Source organism: Pieris brassicae, chromosome 11 (genome assembly GCF_905147105.1).
Source record: "Pieris brassicae chromosome 11, ilPieBrab1.1, whole genome shotgun sequence".
Taxonomy (NCBI): domain Eukaryota; kingdom Metazoa; phylum Arthropoda; class Insecta; order Lepidoptera; family Pieridae; genus Pieris; species Pieris brassicae.
Window position 1 is genome coordinate 13,542,729 of NC_059675.1, and position 12,521 is coordinate 13,555,249.

At 35.0% G+C, this 12,521-nt stretch overlaps 1 protein-coding gene across 1 annotated transcript in view; it reads right to left on the minus strand.

Annotated features, from left to right (window-relative positions):
- LOC123716055 (dynein beta chain, ciliary-like) overlaps nucleotides 1-12,521 on the minus strand; it is a 54,605-nt gene that overhangs the window by 10,158 nt on the left and 31,926 nt on the right. The window contains exons 46-66 of the mRNA XM_045671556.1: nucleotides 12,238-12,475; nucleotides 11,353-11,545; nucleotides 10,895-11,072; nucleotides 10,645-10,773; nucleotides 10,336-10,555; nucleotides 9,771-9,932; nucleotides 8,668-8,867; nucleotides 8,006-8,172; nucleotides 7,271-7,449; nucleotides 6,968-7,045; nucleotides 6,687-6,848; nucleotides 5,678-5,926; nucleotides 4,918-5,029; nucleotides 4,441-4,703; nucleotides 3,694-3,774; nucleotides 3,347-3,562; nucleotides 2,890-3,038; nucleotides 2,290-2,449; nucleotides 1,619-1,785; nucleotides 508-709; nucleotides 124-254 (exon numbers count right to left, since the gene is read on the minus strand). Of these exons, the coding sequence (XP_045527512.1) occupies nucleotides 124-254; nucleotides 508-709; nucleotides 1,619-1,785; nucleotides 2,290-2,449; nucleotides 2,890-3,038; nucleotides 3,347-3,562; nucleotides 3,694-3,774; nucleotides 4,441-4,703; nucleotides 4,918-5,029; nucleotides 5,678-5,926; nucleotides 6,687-6,848; nucleotides 6,968-7,045; nucleotides 7,271-7,449; nucleotides 8,006-8,172; nucleotides 8,668-8,867; nucleotides 9,771-9,932; nucleotides 10,336-10,555; nucleotides 10,645-10,773; nucleotides 10,895-11,072; nucleotides 11,353-11,545; nucleotides 12,238-12,475 (3,636 nt within the window). The remainder of the gene's footprint in view (nucleotides 1-123; nucleotides 255-507; nucleotides 710-1,618; nucleotides 1,786-2,289; nucleotides 2,450-2,889; nucleotides 3,039-3,346; nucleotides 3,563-3,693; nucleotides 3,775-4,440; nucleotides 4,704-4,917; nucleotides 5,030-5,677; nucleotides 5,927-6,686; nucleotides 6,849-6,967; nucleotides 7,046-7,270; nucleotides 7,450-8,005; nucleotides 8,173-8,667; nucleotides 8,868-9,770; nucleotides 9,933-10,335; nucleotides 10,556-10,644; nucleotides 10,774-10,894; nucleotides 11,073-11,352; nucleotides 11,546-12,237; nucleotides 12,476-12,521) is intronic.

The window sequence follows — 12,521 nt, forward strand, 5'->3', positions numbered from 1 at the left end:
TGGGTCAAAGTAAACAGCATAGTCCTGGTTTAGGTTTTCAGTTTTGGTCCTGGAGCATTGACTGAACTGGATTATACATATATATTTCAACTAGGTATATAATATAACTCAGGTATAACTCACCCGTCCTTAGTTACAGTGAAGTTAATGAGCGTGCATTGCGCTTGCATCTCCGGCTGATAATGCGGATTTGCCAGTTTAGTTTGTATGATAAGACGGAAATTTGCATGGTAATCAATTTCTCTGTCACCAATCTGTAGAAAATACAGATTAAACAGAGCTGCAGCTCTGGTTTCTATAAACTCTATTAAAATAATCCAATTAAAAAGCCTAAAAACCTATCCAAAATATCAATTTGTTCAAAAGCTAACAAATATTTTATTTTTTATACTAATGTGCCTACGGGACACCGAAAAGGGCAGTCATCGCAGCCCATGGACTCCCAGTTTTAGTGGGTGCGTTGCCGGCCTTTGAGGGAGGAGTACACTCTAACTTTGAACAATTTACCTTAAGCACACGCCCTTTTCTTATAAGCACTCGTCCCAATAAGGGATCCAGTACAGCATCCACTGTCTCCCCAATATTCTCCAAGAGGACAACATCTCCATTACTAACAGCACGTTCAATGCGGTCGATGTAATTTTTTTGAGTCAGACGAATCACAACCAATGCGTCGCCAAATTTCGATTTTATCCATTTTATTCCTTGTCTGAAATATTCAGTCTTTTTTATTAAAGAAATAACAATTAATGTTACGAATACATTTTTTGTCCATTGAGTGGGATTTTTACCAAAGAAAAATAAAAAACAATAAATTAAGTAAGATGTCCCCATGTTAATTATCTATTTATTTTTTTATAAAGAATAATGTAAAATCTATAGTTTAATTTGAGAGTATGTGAGCGCTATGTATCTACATAATAATATGTTTTATTTGCTGCAATGTTTTTTAAAACACCATTCAGTTCAAAAATACTTTATTTCTCAATGAATCGCATTCAATTAGAAATTTTAGAGGTTAGTAATGTACATCGTTTTGAAACTATTAATAAACTATATTAAATAAAAATATTAGTTGCTAAGAATATATACAATCTTTTTTTAAACAAAAGTGCGGGTAGGTCGCAGCGATGTTACAACACGCGTTGTGTGACTAATGAATAATAATAATTTCTTAGACGCTCGTTCACAGACATAAATGGGAAAAAAATTTTTTTTTTGTTTTTTTAACATATTTATGCTATTAATTTATATTGAGCTTTTACGATTTTTATACACATATATTTGTGTGTGTGGATTTTTTTTATACATATATTTTATTATATTTTTAACTGGAAGGCAATTTATTTAATATTTGTGCGCCTTGATACATTATTTCTGTTATTTTTTTGTATTGTAACATTTACCTATTGTATAAGAGTATGGTAGTTTTATTCTAGCAGTACATTGTGTTCACATATAATGATTTCACTAATTTATACGAAATATTGTAAACCTTTTGGAACTTTTTAACTTTTATTATTAATAGGCCTAACTGTAATAAATGATTTGACTAAAAATCATGAACAAAAATTGCAACTTAAATTCACGGTAAAACACAAGAAAAGTCAGAACTTACAATTGGGGATCTATCATCAGAGGCCACCTGGCTGAATTCGTAAGGATCGTAGCGTTCTCAGTACTCATGGAGTCTGTTGGTAGGCCCTCGTTGTTCCAACACGCAATTTGAGCATCGTCAGTCAACATTGATAAGGGGTCTAGACCTTCTGTCGTTTCTATTTTTGGCTGTAACAAAGAAATATAATGATTTTTAATATTTTCTAAAATCAAAGAACCAAATGCTCTAAAAAGTGAAAATCTTTAATTCCAAAGGCAATTCACACGTCAAAACTCAAGACCCAACGACAAATACGTCAGCTAAATTGGTAAATTAATTTGAACATTTAAGGTAAAACTAACTATCGACTCCTACGTGTCAAAATCCAACACGTTTTGCCCTACGGGAGTCATTCTTTGTCATTCTACCCTTAGAGATCTTAGCGATTAGAATCAAAATCTGATCAACGCTCTGAATTCAACATCTGCGAGACAACCGACTTAAAAATTTCCAGTTATAATAAGTTTGCCAAAACAGATTACACGGACATTCAGTTAGAATACTAATATACAAAAATAAAACTGAAATTTAAATTTAAACATACAACAATAAATACTTAATATTTCAAAGAATAATTTATTTGTTATTGTTAAACAAAGTCAAATGCCTATACAAGAAGACACAAAACATACATTGGTCTTAGCGAGGGTTGGTATCCAGTCATCGTTCATCAGCATCAATCGATATCGTCGCATGAAACAACCGACGTAGGAGATAAACGCCGTCACCACTAACACATCACCTGGTAACATTACTCCAGATTCCTTTAGATTCACTACCGTCGCTGACCATCTGCAAACCCAAAACTGCACTAAGTAAAACAAAATTGTGTATTTTCCCAGTGGCTCATCCTTGTGTGTATCTAAATAGTTTTCTTTATTAAAGTATACCACATCATATATAATAAAAATATAACTGTTCCAATTCAAGTTACTACTAGTAATTTTAGGCTAAACAATGCACATTAGGCGCCATATAGGCTTAGACGATTTTTTTTAAAATTGATCAGCCCACTATCGAATACATCAAGACTTTTAAGACTTTTGATTGATTCTACTGATACATTTTTGGGAATAAATAAAGGAAGACAATTTTATCGTTCTGTATTTGACCAACAATTTTTATAGACCGTAACACCGGCTAGAGATAGAACAGTGATTCAACACGTAATCGTTATTTGAAAATCCTGAACTGGAAGCTGAAGCCTTCCAATGTTGACAGGTAAAACCTACCTAATTTTCTCAGAAGCCAATCCGTTGACAAGACGATTCGCCAGGTCGATAGTGGCATTGGTGGCATCGGCCTCCGCTTGGCATTTCATCTTCTCATTGACTGCTTCTTGGAAAGCTTTCATAAGTTCTCCTAACTTTTCTTCTAATTCCTGGCAAAATGATATTTAATCATAGAAACGTGAAATAACTCGTTGAAAGAAGGATAAAAGATTTGTTTTCACAGTTCACCATGCTTAACCAACAGAAGCATATAAACATAGGTTCTCTAGCAGTGTTAGAAATCCTTGGGCATACAATTTCTGTCTGTTCTGAATATTAATTTCAGGAACAAGTTCAGGAATGAAGAAGCTATGAAATGACAAAAAAATTGAACTGTCCAGACAGGAAAGTGAAGGTGGAAAATTGTTTTATTCTCTGGCATGTTAAAAAAATTTGAATATCGTAAATAAATGCTTACACTAATCTGTTCAGTAAGGAAGGCCAGCTTGTCCCTCGCAGCTTGCAGTTCGGCGTTGGCAGCATTGAGAGCCCTTCTTTTGGGTTCTACCACTACGTACACGTCGTAAAACTTCACAATATTTATGACCCACGCACACAGCCCCGCGGCAGCAGCTGACTTGGACATAATGAACTCTGCGTTGAAGTCTGGATTCTTTATGTAGGGCTGAACTGCCTATAATTATAATAAAAATTTGGTCCCAAATTCATCAATCATTTGAGTTTGAGTATATGAATAAAATAAACATGTTCCGGTAATGGGAAATATATAACATTGAGCTAAACAAGATATACAAGTATTCTTACCTTTATAACATCCGGATGTATATTTTCTTTGTCATAGTACACCAGGTCGTACAAAAATTGATCGACTTTGTTCATCATTAACTATAAAAATAAATTCTCTAAATATTAATCGGAACCATAACATAGAAACTAAGATTTAAAGTGAATATATTTTTTACGGAAATTATGTAGTCTTTAGAATTTTGTTAAATTGATACGCAACACTTGATCAACCCTTTGTATATTTCTCATGTTTAGAAAAGAAAGCATTATTGTACGAGAAAAAGATATTTTGCTCGCTCGGGTTTTATTAGTTTTTGAAGTCCGTAAAGTGAGTTATTCACCATCACTTAACGGATAACCTAGCACGAGCAGTGTTGGCCGCATTTGGCGCTTTTGTTTTTAAATGCGCATTTTACATTATACAGTGAAGAAAAACATCGTCAGGATACCCGGCAGGCCTTAATTCCAACAGTCAACGTGTGTCAGGCACTGAAGGCTGATCACCTACTCATTAATTAAAGTTACTATATCATATATAATGCTGTAACACATAGCTATATTTTCTAAAATTTATGACAATTATGATAAACATAAATGATACAAAAAATAAAAATACAATAAAAACATTACACTTCCAAGCAACTTTTTAAAGCAAAAAATTGCAAACCAGCAGATATAAATCAAGAAAAATAAATGATCACGAAACAGAGCTGTCCCTTTAAATCGTCCAAATTCCTAAAATATTTTTGGTGTATAAAAACACACCTTGCAAGCTTTCCACGATCTATCCTTAGGTAATTTTCCCTTCTTCGAGAACAGCACAAGTACGGCAGCCGTCACAGTGACCACGGCGTCCGGTGGGGACCCAAAGGCCTTCAACTCGGTGAGATTGTTTTTGTTCAATGTGTTAAGAGCCTCTTGTGCGGCCAATAGTGCCGGCTCTGCTTTGGCTAGATCATCCGCACAAATTTTGGCCTTTATCGTTACATCTTCTTCTATTACTTTTACTTTCTTTTCTTCTTCCGCAGCTGGTAGGTAAATCGTTAACATCATTACTGGTTATTTCATATTTTCATCAAGCTTTTTGAGTTAACTCATCCAAAATTTAGTCGCTACTATTTACGTAGAGGTTACATAATATTTACTAGAATCGACACAAATAAATGCAGCTATGGTGATGGATCAGTCCAAATCCCAAAAGGTCTAGGTTTGAACTATTATATGCAGTATACAAAAACGTACCGAAAGCCTTTTCTTTGGAGACCTTTTCACTTTCAGCGCCAACCACATCAATTAACTCTTCGGCTGCTTTATTCTTAACTTTTAATATTATCTCTTGTTCTGCAAGTGTTACCTTAAAAGCAAGAGATTTTAAATAATCATTTTTTCATGTAACAGGAGGCAAACGAGCAGGAGGTTCATCTGATGTTATCATTTAACATTTAACTGCCTAGGGGCAGTGTTGGCCTAGTGACTTCAGCGTGCGACTCTCATCCCTGAGGTCGCAGGTTCCACAACCGGCTGTGCACCGATGGAATTTATTTCTATATGCACATTTAACATTAGCTTGAACGGTGAAGGAAAACATGGTGAGAAAACCGGCTTGCCTGAGACCAAAAAGTCCTCGCTGTGTCAGGAGGCTGATCACCTACTTGTCTATTAGTTTGATCATGAAACAGACACAGATAGGGGTTGTCCGCCGTAACATCTGCCTTGAGAAACGCTCAGTAGCGGAACGACGGACGTCGAGGTAACACAATACAAAATACCATCCGTATTTTGTATTCGGCCTTTACGTCCGATATTGAGACTCAGCTCAGCAGCAGTATTAGCCCGAACAACACTCTCCATGGTAAATACGGTAGAAGATGCAGATGCATCTCAATACTGAGTTAGTCCTATGTAGTAGTGAAAAAGATTTCCAAGGCGTTTTACTTCGAGATTCTAGTGTCCTAACCGTGACGTTACGACATATATTTCGTTTTAAATGTTTAATAATTACCTTTAGCACAGATACATCAGCAGCGCATGACGCGAGCTTCTCCAAACCATTTTCAAGTCTCTCTATCATCATCTTCAAGTTGGTTGTCTTCTCAGTCAACAACTTGCTATACAACGATATCTGCTCCAAGAACGTCTTTGGTGTCGTGTAGTTGTATCGCCTTTCATTTTGGAAATAAACAGCTGACATTTGGTTCACGCTTTGATGTACGTGAGACATGAAATTCGCCACTGGCTCCATTAGATCTCGCTGTAATATACAACAAATATTTTATCTAATAAAAATTGACAAATATCAATGTGGACCTGGAATTGCTACCAGGGAATAGAGAGGTTGCCCTCTTGAATGCTATGGTCGCTCATATTTTAAGTGTGTATCTTATGTAAAGATGAATGAATCGTTCAAGGAATAAAAGAGGCTTCATTATTATTATTATTAAACGATATATGATCTTATAAACCTCTTTAATGATAAGGCCGCCTAACAAAGAAACTTACTGGCAATATTATTTTATTTTTTAATTGTAACGCATTTTTTTCGTTTTGTGTTTTACAAAGCATTACAATTTTAAGTAATTTTGAATGTGTTCTCGGCGGAATCTCATTGTAACCCCTCTAAAAATAATATGATACGTTTATTTATTTCGTGATCCCTAATCGTAAGCATAATATTTACAAAAAGGTAAAACATTTACAAAAGCAAAAACAACAATAATTAAATACATTTAACTAAGTAATAACTTATTTGACTGCGTTGTGTGATGGTGTGAAAGTGAGAGTATTCACTGCGGGTGTGTATGTGGGGTGTGCTTATGATGCAGGTTATTTAAGCGGTAATGGACTTGTCAAACCAGGTTAATATATATATATATTGACGTTTTCTTTAATTACGGTTAAACGTTAATATGTTTACATCGTTTAAAAACTTGACAGAAGATAATTGATAGAATTTCCATTTTTTTTCAAGAATTGTGAATAAACTTGGGAAATAAAAAAATAACTTCGCTTACGGGTAATGCTTCGACTTCATTCAAAAACCTGGTAGATACAGAGCGCAGAGCCTCTTTCGGCCACTCGTGGAACCAATTGATAGCAGTGCAGTTAACTATGGACGGGAACTTACGCGCTCGTATACGCAAAGTTGCGCCTACTGGCGAGAAACATAGCACCACCTTCAACAAACAAAGGTTCATTTTATAACCCACTGTACTGATATTTCTCCAAGTTAAGCATATATTATTAATTTCTTGGACACACACACAAAGCTCCTACCTAAGTAAGACAAACTTACCTTTAGCATAGTCCTAACACGGTTAATAAAGAATTTCCAGCAATTCTCCCGTGTATCTGGCACGCCTGAAGCTTTGGTCTATAAAAAAAAAAAAGTGTTTAAAAACAAAATTTGATGAGAGTTATAAATGTGTGTATTTATTGTTTAACATTACTTCGCTCGTAATTTACATGTCCAAAAAAAAACCTGATGGTTTGAAAAATTTCATGATATTTTCCTAATGTTTTTATTATATCACGATTAACTTTGATATCAATAAAAACCCAGTTAACTACTTAATTAAAAGAAACAGAATAAATATACCTCTCCTCTGACACCGTTAATAATGTTTTCGATTTCATCATCAGCTAATAATTCAGGTATCTCTCCTGACGCTAATAAGTCATTGATCAAAACCAAGAAGCGTTCTTCGGCCACTTGAGCGTCCGTCATCAGAAACACATTGCCAATGTTCTTTAAACCAGCCTTGATGTATAGACCAGCTAAAATACATTATTATTAAACACGCTTAAATACAATTTCACCCTCTGCTAATTGTGATGCTGATGATCTGACATTTGTAACCGGAAGACAACAAGAGTTACTACGTATACCAGCGAAGAGCGTAGGAGTTCAATTAGTGAGAAATGTAAAGTATGGGAAGATAGTAATTTGTTGTATAATGAAGGGAGAACGTGTAAAAAAACAGATGACAATGCTAAATACAGTAAATTATAATAATTTAAAACCGTAACAACTACCAGATTATTTTTATTATTCATAAGACACTTCGTTTCATAACATTAATCAGAAAATTGGGAGAAAAAAATTTAAATAAATTTAAGTAGCGGTAGAGTAGTGAGACTATAAATCTTATGATTTTGTGAGAAATCTTCAAAACGGACGATATTTTATCTACGACCGTAACATCTGCAAGACATGGTTTATATTAATTTATCAAATCTGTCTTCAAATTTGCAATAATTATACTAAGCTCATTTAATGCAAGAAACATTGGCCATTGGCAGAACTTTTTTTTAAAGATAAACACAGTCTTACCAAGATCAACTTTCAAGTCGTTGATGCTGTATCCTTTGCGGAGTTGTATTTGGAAAACTTCAAGTGAAGATATAAAAGCAGACAATCTGGACAAGGACTGTTTCCCAGAACCACCAACACCCACTAACAGAGCATTACCTCGGGGTGCTTCCAGAATGCGATTGATTCTATTAATGAGAAAATACAACGAAGTAGCAGAGGAACTTATGGTTCGATATCAGTAACTTTGCTTTTATGACTAGAAATGTTTATGAATTTTTGTCTATAACAACAATGTATGTTTTTTGTTAATTTTAAATAGCAGTATTTGTTTTTTAAAAATATCAATTTTGAAATATTGTTTTTGTAGCAACTGGTACAACTTTTTTGTAGCGCCATTCTGACGCTCATGGTTAAGGTGAGGGTGTGCAAGGAAACCTTCAGAAACGATACATAGTCCTAAGTACGACAAAAATATATTGGATTATAACGTACGGTTTGCCGTATGCTGAATCTTACCATCTGTTTTTAGATGTCCGAGTTTCCCATCGCTACTAAATAGAGAATTACGTAATAGAACAATGTTATCGTACAAAGAATAGTTCATAACGGACCGCCTTCATGGCTCAGAAGTCGAAATATTTAATCAAATAAAATTTATTTTTTAATACAAATAAAATAACCTGCAAATGTGGTACATCGCGTCTTCAAATAGAACAAGATTCATCGTCGCCACGAGATCATTATAACTTGATAATGACTCATCCAGTAACTTTTTGATCTGAGCCCAATCCCTGATTGGGAAATATTTCGGGTCTCCAATACCCTCAGCGAAGTGACAGTAAATGAGTGGCTTCTCAAATACGACATTCTCGTCATAGTCCTAAAAATCGAAAGGACGTTATGTAAATTTTGACAAAAAAAAACATTTCTCTTTTTTATGTAATAGGAGGCAAAGGTGCAGGAGGCTCATCTAAAGTCGACCGCCGCCCGTGGACACTCACATTACCACAAGGCTCGCAATTGCGTTGCCGGCCTTTTAAGACTCGAGAGATAGATCAGTGGCGATACAACCTCTTTAGTCAAGTAGGCTGATCACCTCCTGTGCCTGATATCAAGATGCAGTACGCTCTTTTCTGAAAAGAGCCTAAATTGAATTGGTTCGGAAATACTTCAGTGGGCAGCTGGTTCCACATAGTGGCTGTTCGCGGCAAAACTGTCTTAAGAAACGTTCAGTTGTGGAACGACGGACATCGAGGTGATACGGATGGTATTTTGTATCCCGCCTTAACGTTAGAACTGGATTGACACTCGTCAATTGCAAAACCTTTTTTATTATTCGTTCTTAATATCGTATAACTTTATTACTCTAAATTATTTGGGTATTTCAGATGATCGATTTATTAATCGTCATATTATCATCTAATTTTATAGTAACATATTTCTGTTTTTTTTATACAACAGGGGGGGGGGGGGAACGGACATTAAGCTCACCTGATGTTAAATGATACCGCGACATGGACACACTCAATGCCAGAGGGCTCACAGCTACTAATATTGTTTCAAGGTTTTTAAGAAAATTATGAAATTAAGACTTTTTATTTGAGTATTGATTAGTAAGAGTTTTTCCGCAGGTGCTCAGCCCTTTTGGGGCTACCGGATAATACAAAAATATTTTGTGAAAACCCAACACCAAGAATCATTCTTCATTTCACATATTGGAAAATTTGTATTTTATCCGTAAATTAATTAGACCATCAAATCAAATGAATTAACAATTAATAACCTCGCAATTCTTCTTAATAACTTCCACGATGAGTTTATTAAAGGTATCATTGTCAGCAGAATCTACCAGTTTGTCGGAGTACACACGCGTTGCTTCGTGCATCCACAACCTAATTAACTCAGATTGGAACTTTATTGCATCACCAGTTGTGAATAAGATTCCCTAAAAGATTATAAGCACTGCATTACTTATTATAATAATAATAATAATAAAAACTTTATGAAAAAATGGTGGTGACAAAATTCATTTCCCTTCAATTCAAGTCCCCACACTAGGGAGTCTGTGTTATTCGTTACTAGATAACAATTATTACTCAGAATGAATGTGTGGGTGTGTATACGCATGTATTTGTTAAGTTACAATATAACTTTTGAAATAAATGATCTTATTATAAGAAAATACATATGTAATTAGTTTCAAATATCTTTATACCAACTAGTTTACCTAGGTTAAGATTAATTGTTAACGAAGTGTCAAATAAAAGCTTATTTTTGTGGCGACGGAATTCGAAGGACCAAAAGCTGGCAAATAAATATGGCAATTTATGGAAGGGTGGTATATATACCTGGAATATATTAGAAAGATCACGCAGATTGAATATGTAATGGAACTTGATGGCTGTGGGTAAGAACGTCGAAGCAAGCTTGTTATGGAGCGCCAAGGCGGCATTAACGAGATTCTCGCTGTACTTTTGAACCACAATTCCGAATTTGTTGAGAGGGTTGGCCACATGCTGCGCTAGGATTTGCTTGTAGATGTGGAAACATGCGTCCAAGCCGGGAAAACTAAAATAGGGAATTTATTATAGATATTTATACACTGTCAATATTCTATAATATTTAGAATTCAATTAGTTAAAAATTGGAAGGCTCACCTGACTGCAAACGTACAGAAGTGCCTTTGCAAACGTGGGTCTATTGTGAAAGAACCAGCCGTTGGATTCATACAAGAGACAAACATGCAATTGGATATGTCTTTAAGAGATAGCTTTTGTCTGTCGTACCTGAAATAAATAATCACAACAGTGAACATTTTATCTTTTAAGAAAAAAAATACAAATATTCCTTTACTAAATAGTTCACGATTAAGGCAAAAGAATACATTGCAAAATTCCAAAATCTTACCAATGTTTATAATCCATAAATTGTCGAATCAGCGTGTGCGGTTGCACTGTTCCATATGTGTCTACTTCGGGCATGTTCAAGTCATCCACAAAGTAAATCATAAACTTACTGCCAGGAGGACCAAAGTTACGACCCGATTTCTTTTCCAATGGCTTCTCGAGGACCTTTTGAATCATTTCTGTAAAGAAAACATTCTTATAATTGGTAACACACATTCTCAAGGGTTGCCATCCCAACTCTTAAGAAACGCCGTAATAATGTGTAAGTATAAAAGTTTTAAACCCTCTTTAAGATGAAAACATTACAAGTGACACGGAATATGAAGTTGTTATTGGGACTATCTAAACATTCTGGCAAATGTAATGAAATTAAATCTGCGTCTTACGTTAATATTGGTTATGAAAGGGAAAAAAACAAAAAAAAACCTTTGATAAAAACAAAACAGTTGCATAGGCTACCTGAAGTAGTGTAAAAGTTGAGTGGAGCATTGGTGATAGCGAAGCTATCAGACAACGAATTCAGTTTGGCTGCAACACTGACAGTTTTGCCACTTCCCGCACTTCCCACCAACATCACAGGCTTCTGCTTCGCTATCAGAAGGTCCATGAAGAACCTTATACGTGTCGTTTCTGATGTTGATACGAGGCACGACTGGAATACAATAATGGAAATTTTCAATCACGGCTAAATGGGATACAGGTGTGATATTGTATCTATATAAATAAACAAAAATTTATCACAAAAAAGGTTGCTAAGGGCACAACTCCAAGATCAACCGTCTTAATAACACAACATCAATTAAATATACCAATTGAAGAAAATCCTTGATGAAATATCGTATTAAGACGAAACGAAGTTCGCGGGAGCAGTTATTAATACAAATAACTTTCGTGAAATTTTTTTATGTAACAAGAGGCAAACGCGCGAGGAGGCTCACCTGATGTTAAGTGATAACGCCGTCCATGGAAACTCACATTGCCAGGAGGTTCGTAAGTGCGTTGCCGGCCTTTCAAGAAATGGTACGCTCTTTTTCTTAAGTTGAAATTGATTAGGCAGATGTTAAGATGGAAACTCTACTGTGATTCTAATTCTAAGCAAGCATCCTTTGTACAAAGGACAATACTAGTAGCCACTAAGATTTCTAACAAATTTATGAAATTAAGACTTGGAACTGTTTAGTTGAGTATTGATTGGTAAGATTATTATTTTAATTTCAATTTTAATAATAAACAATATTTTTAATATCGTAGTCGAGTAAGTCGAGTAAATTAACCTCGATTTAAACAGTTAATGTTAAAATTATTGTTAGTTATATATAACTTATGTTATGCAAAAGTTGTAACCTGTAAGGGTATTTCTGGATCCAAGTCAAAACGTTCAACTTTCTCGGTCCAGGGTGCCCATTTCTTCGTTTCTGGATCTATGAAAAATCCAAAAACATTGCCAGTTGATGGAAATTTAATTTGTTTGAACTCATTGCAGAACCATTTGCTGAACTCATTCCGCCAATCCACCAGCTGATCTTGGAATAGACCAGAACCGAATCCCCAAACGACGCAAAATACGAAATACGTCTCGTACCTATTGTAAAAAAAATCGTTACTCAGCTACGATACTCAGAAATCGC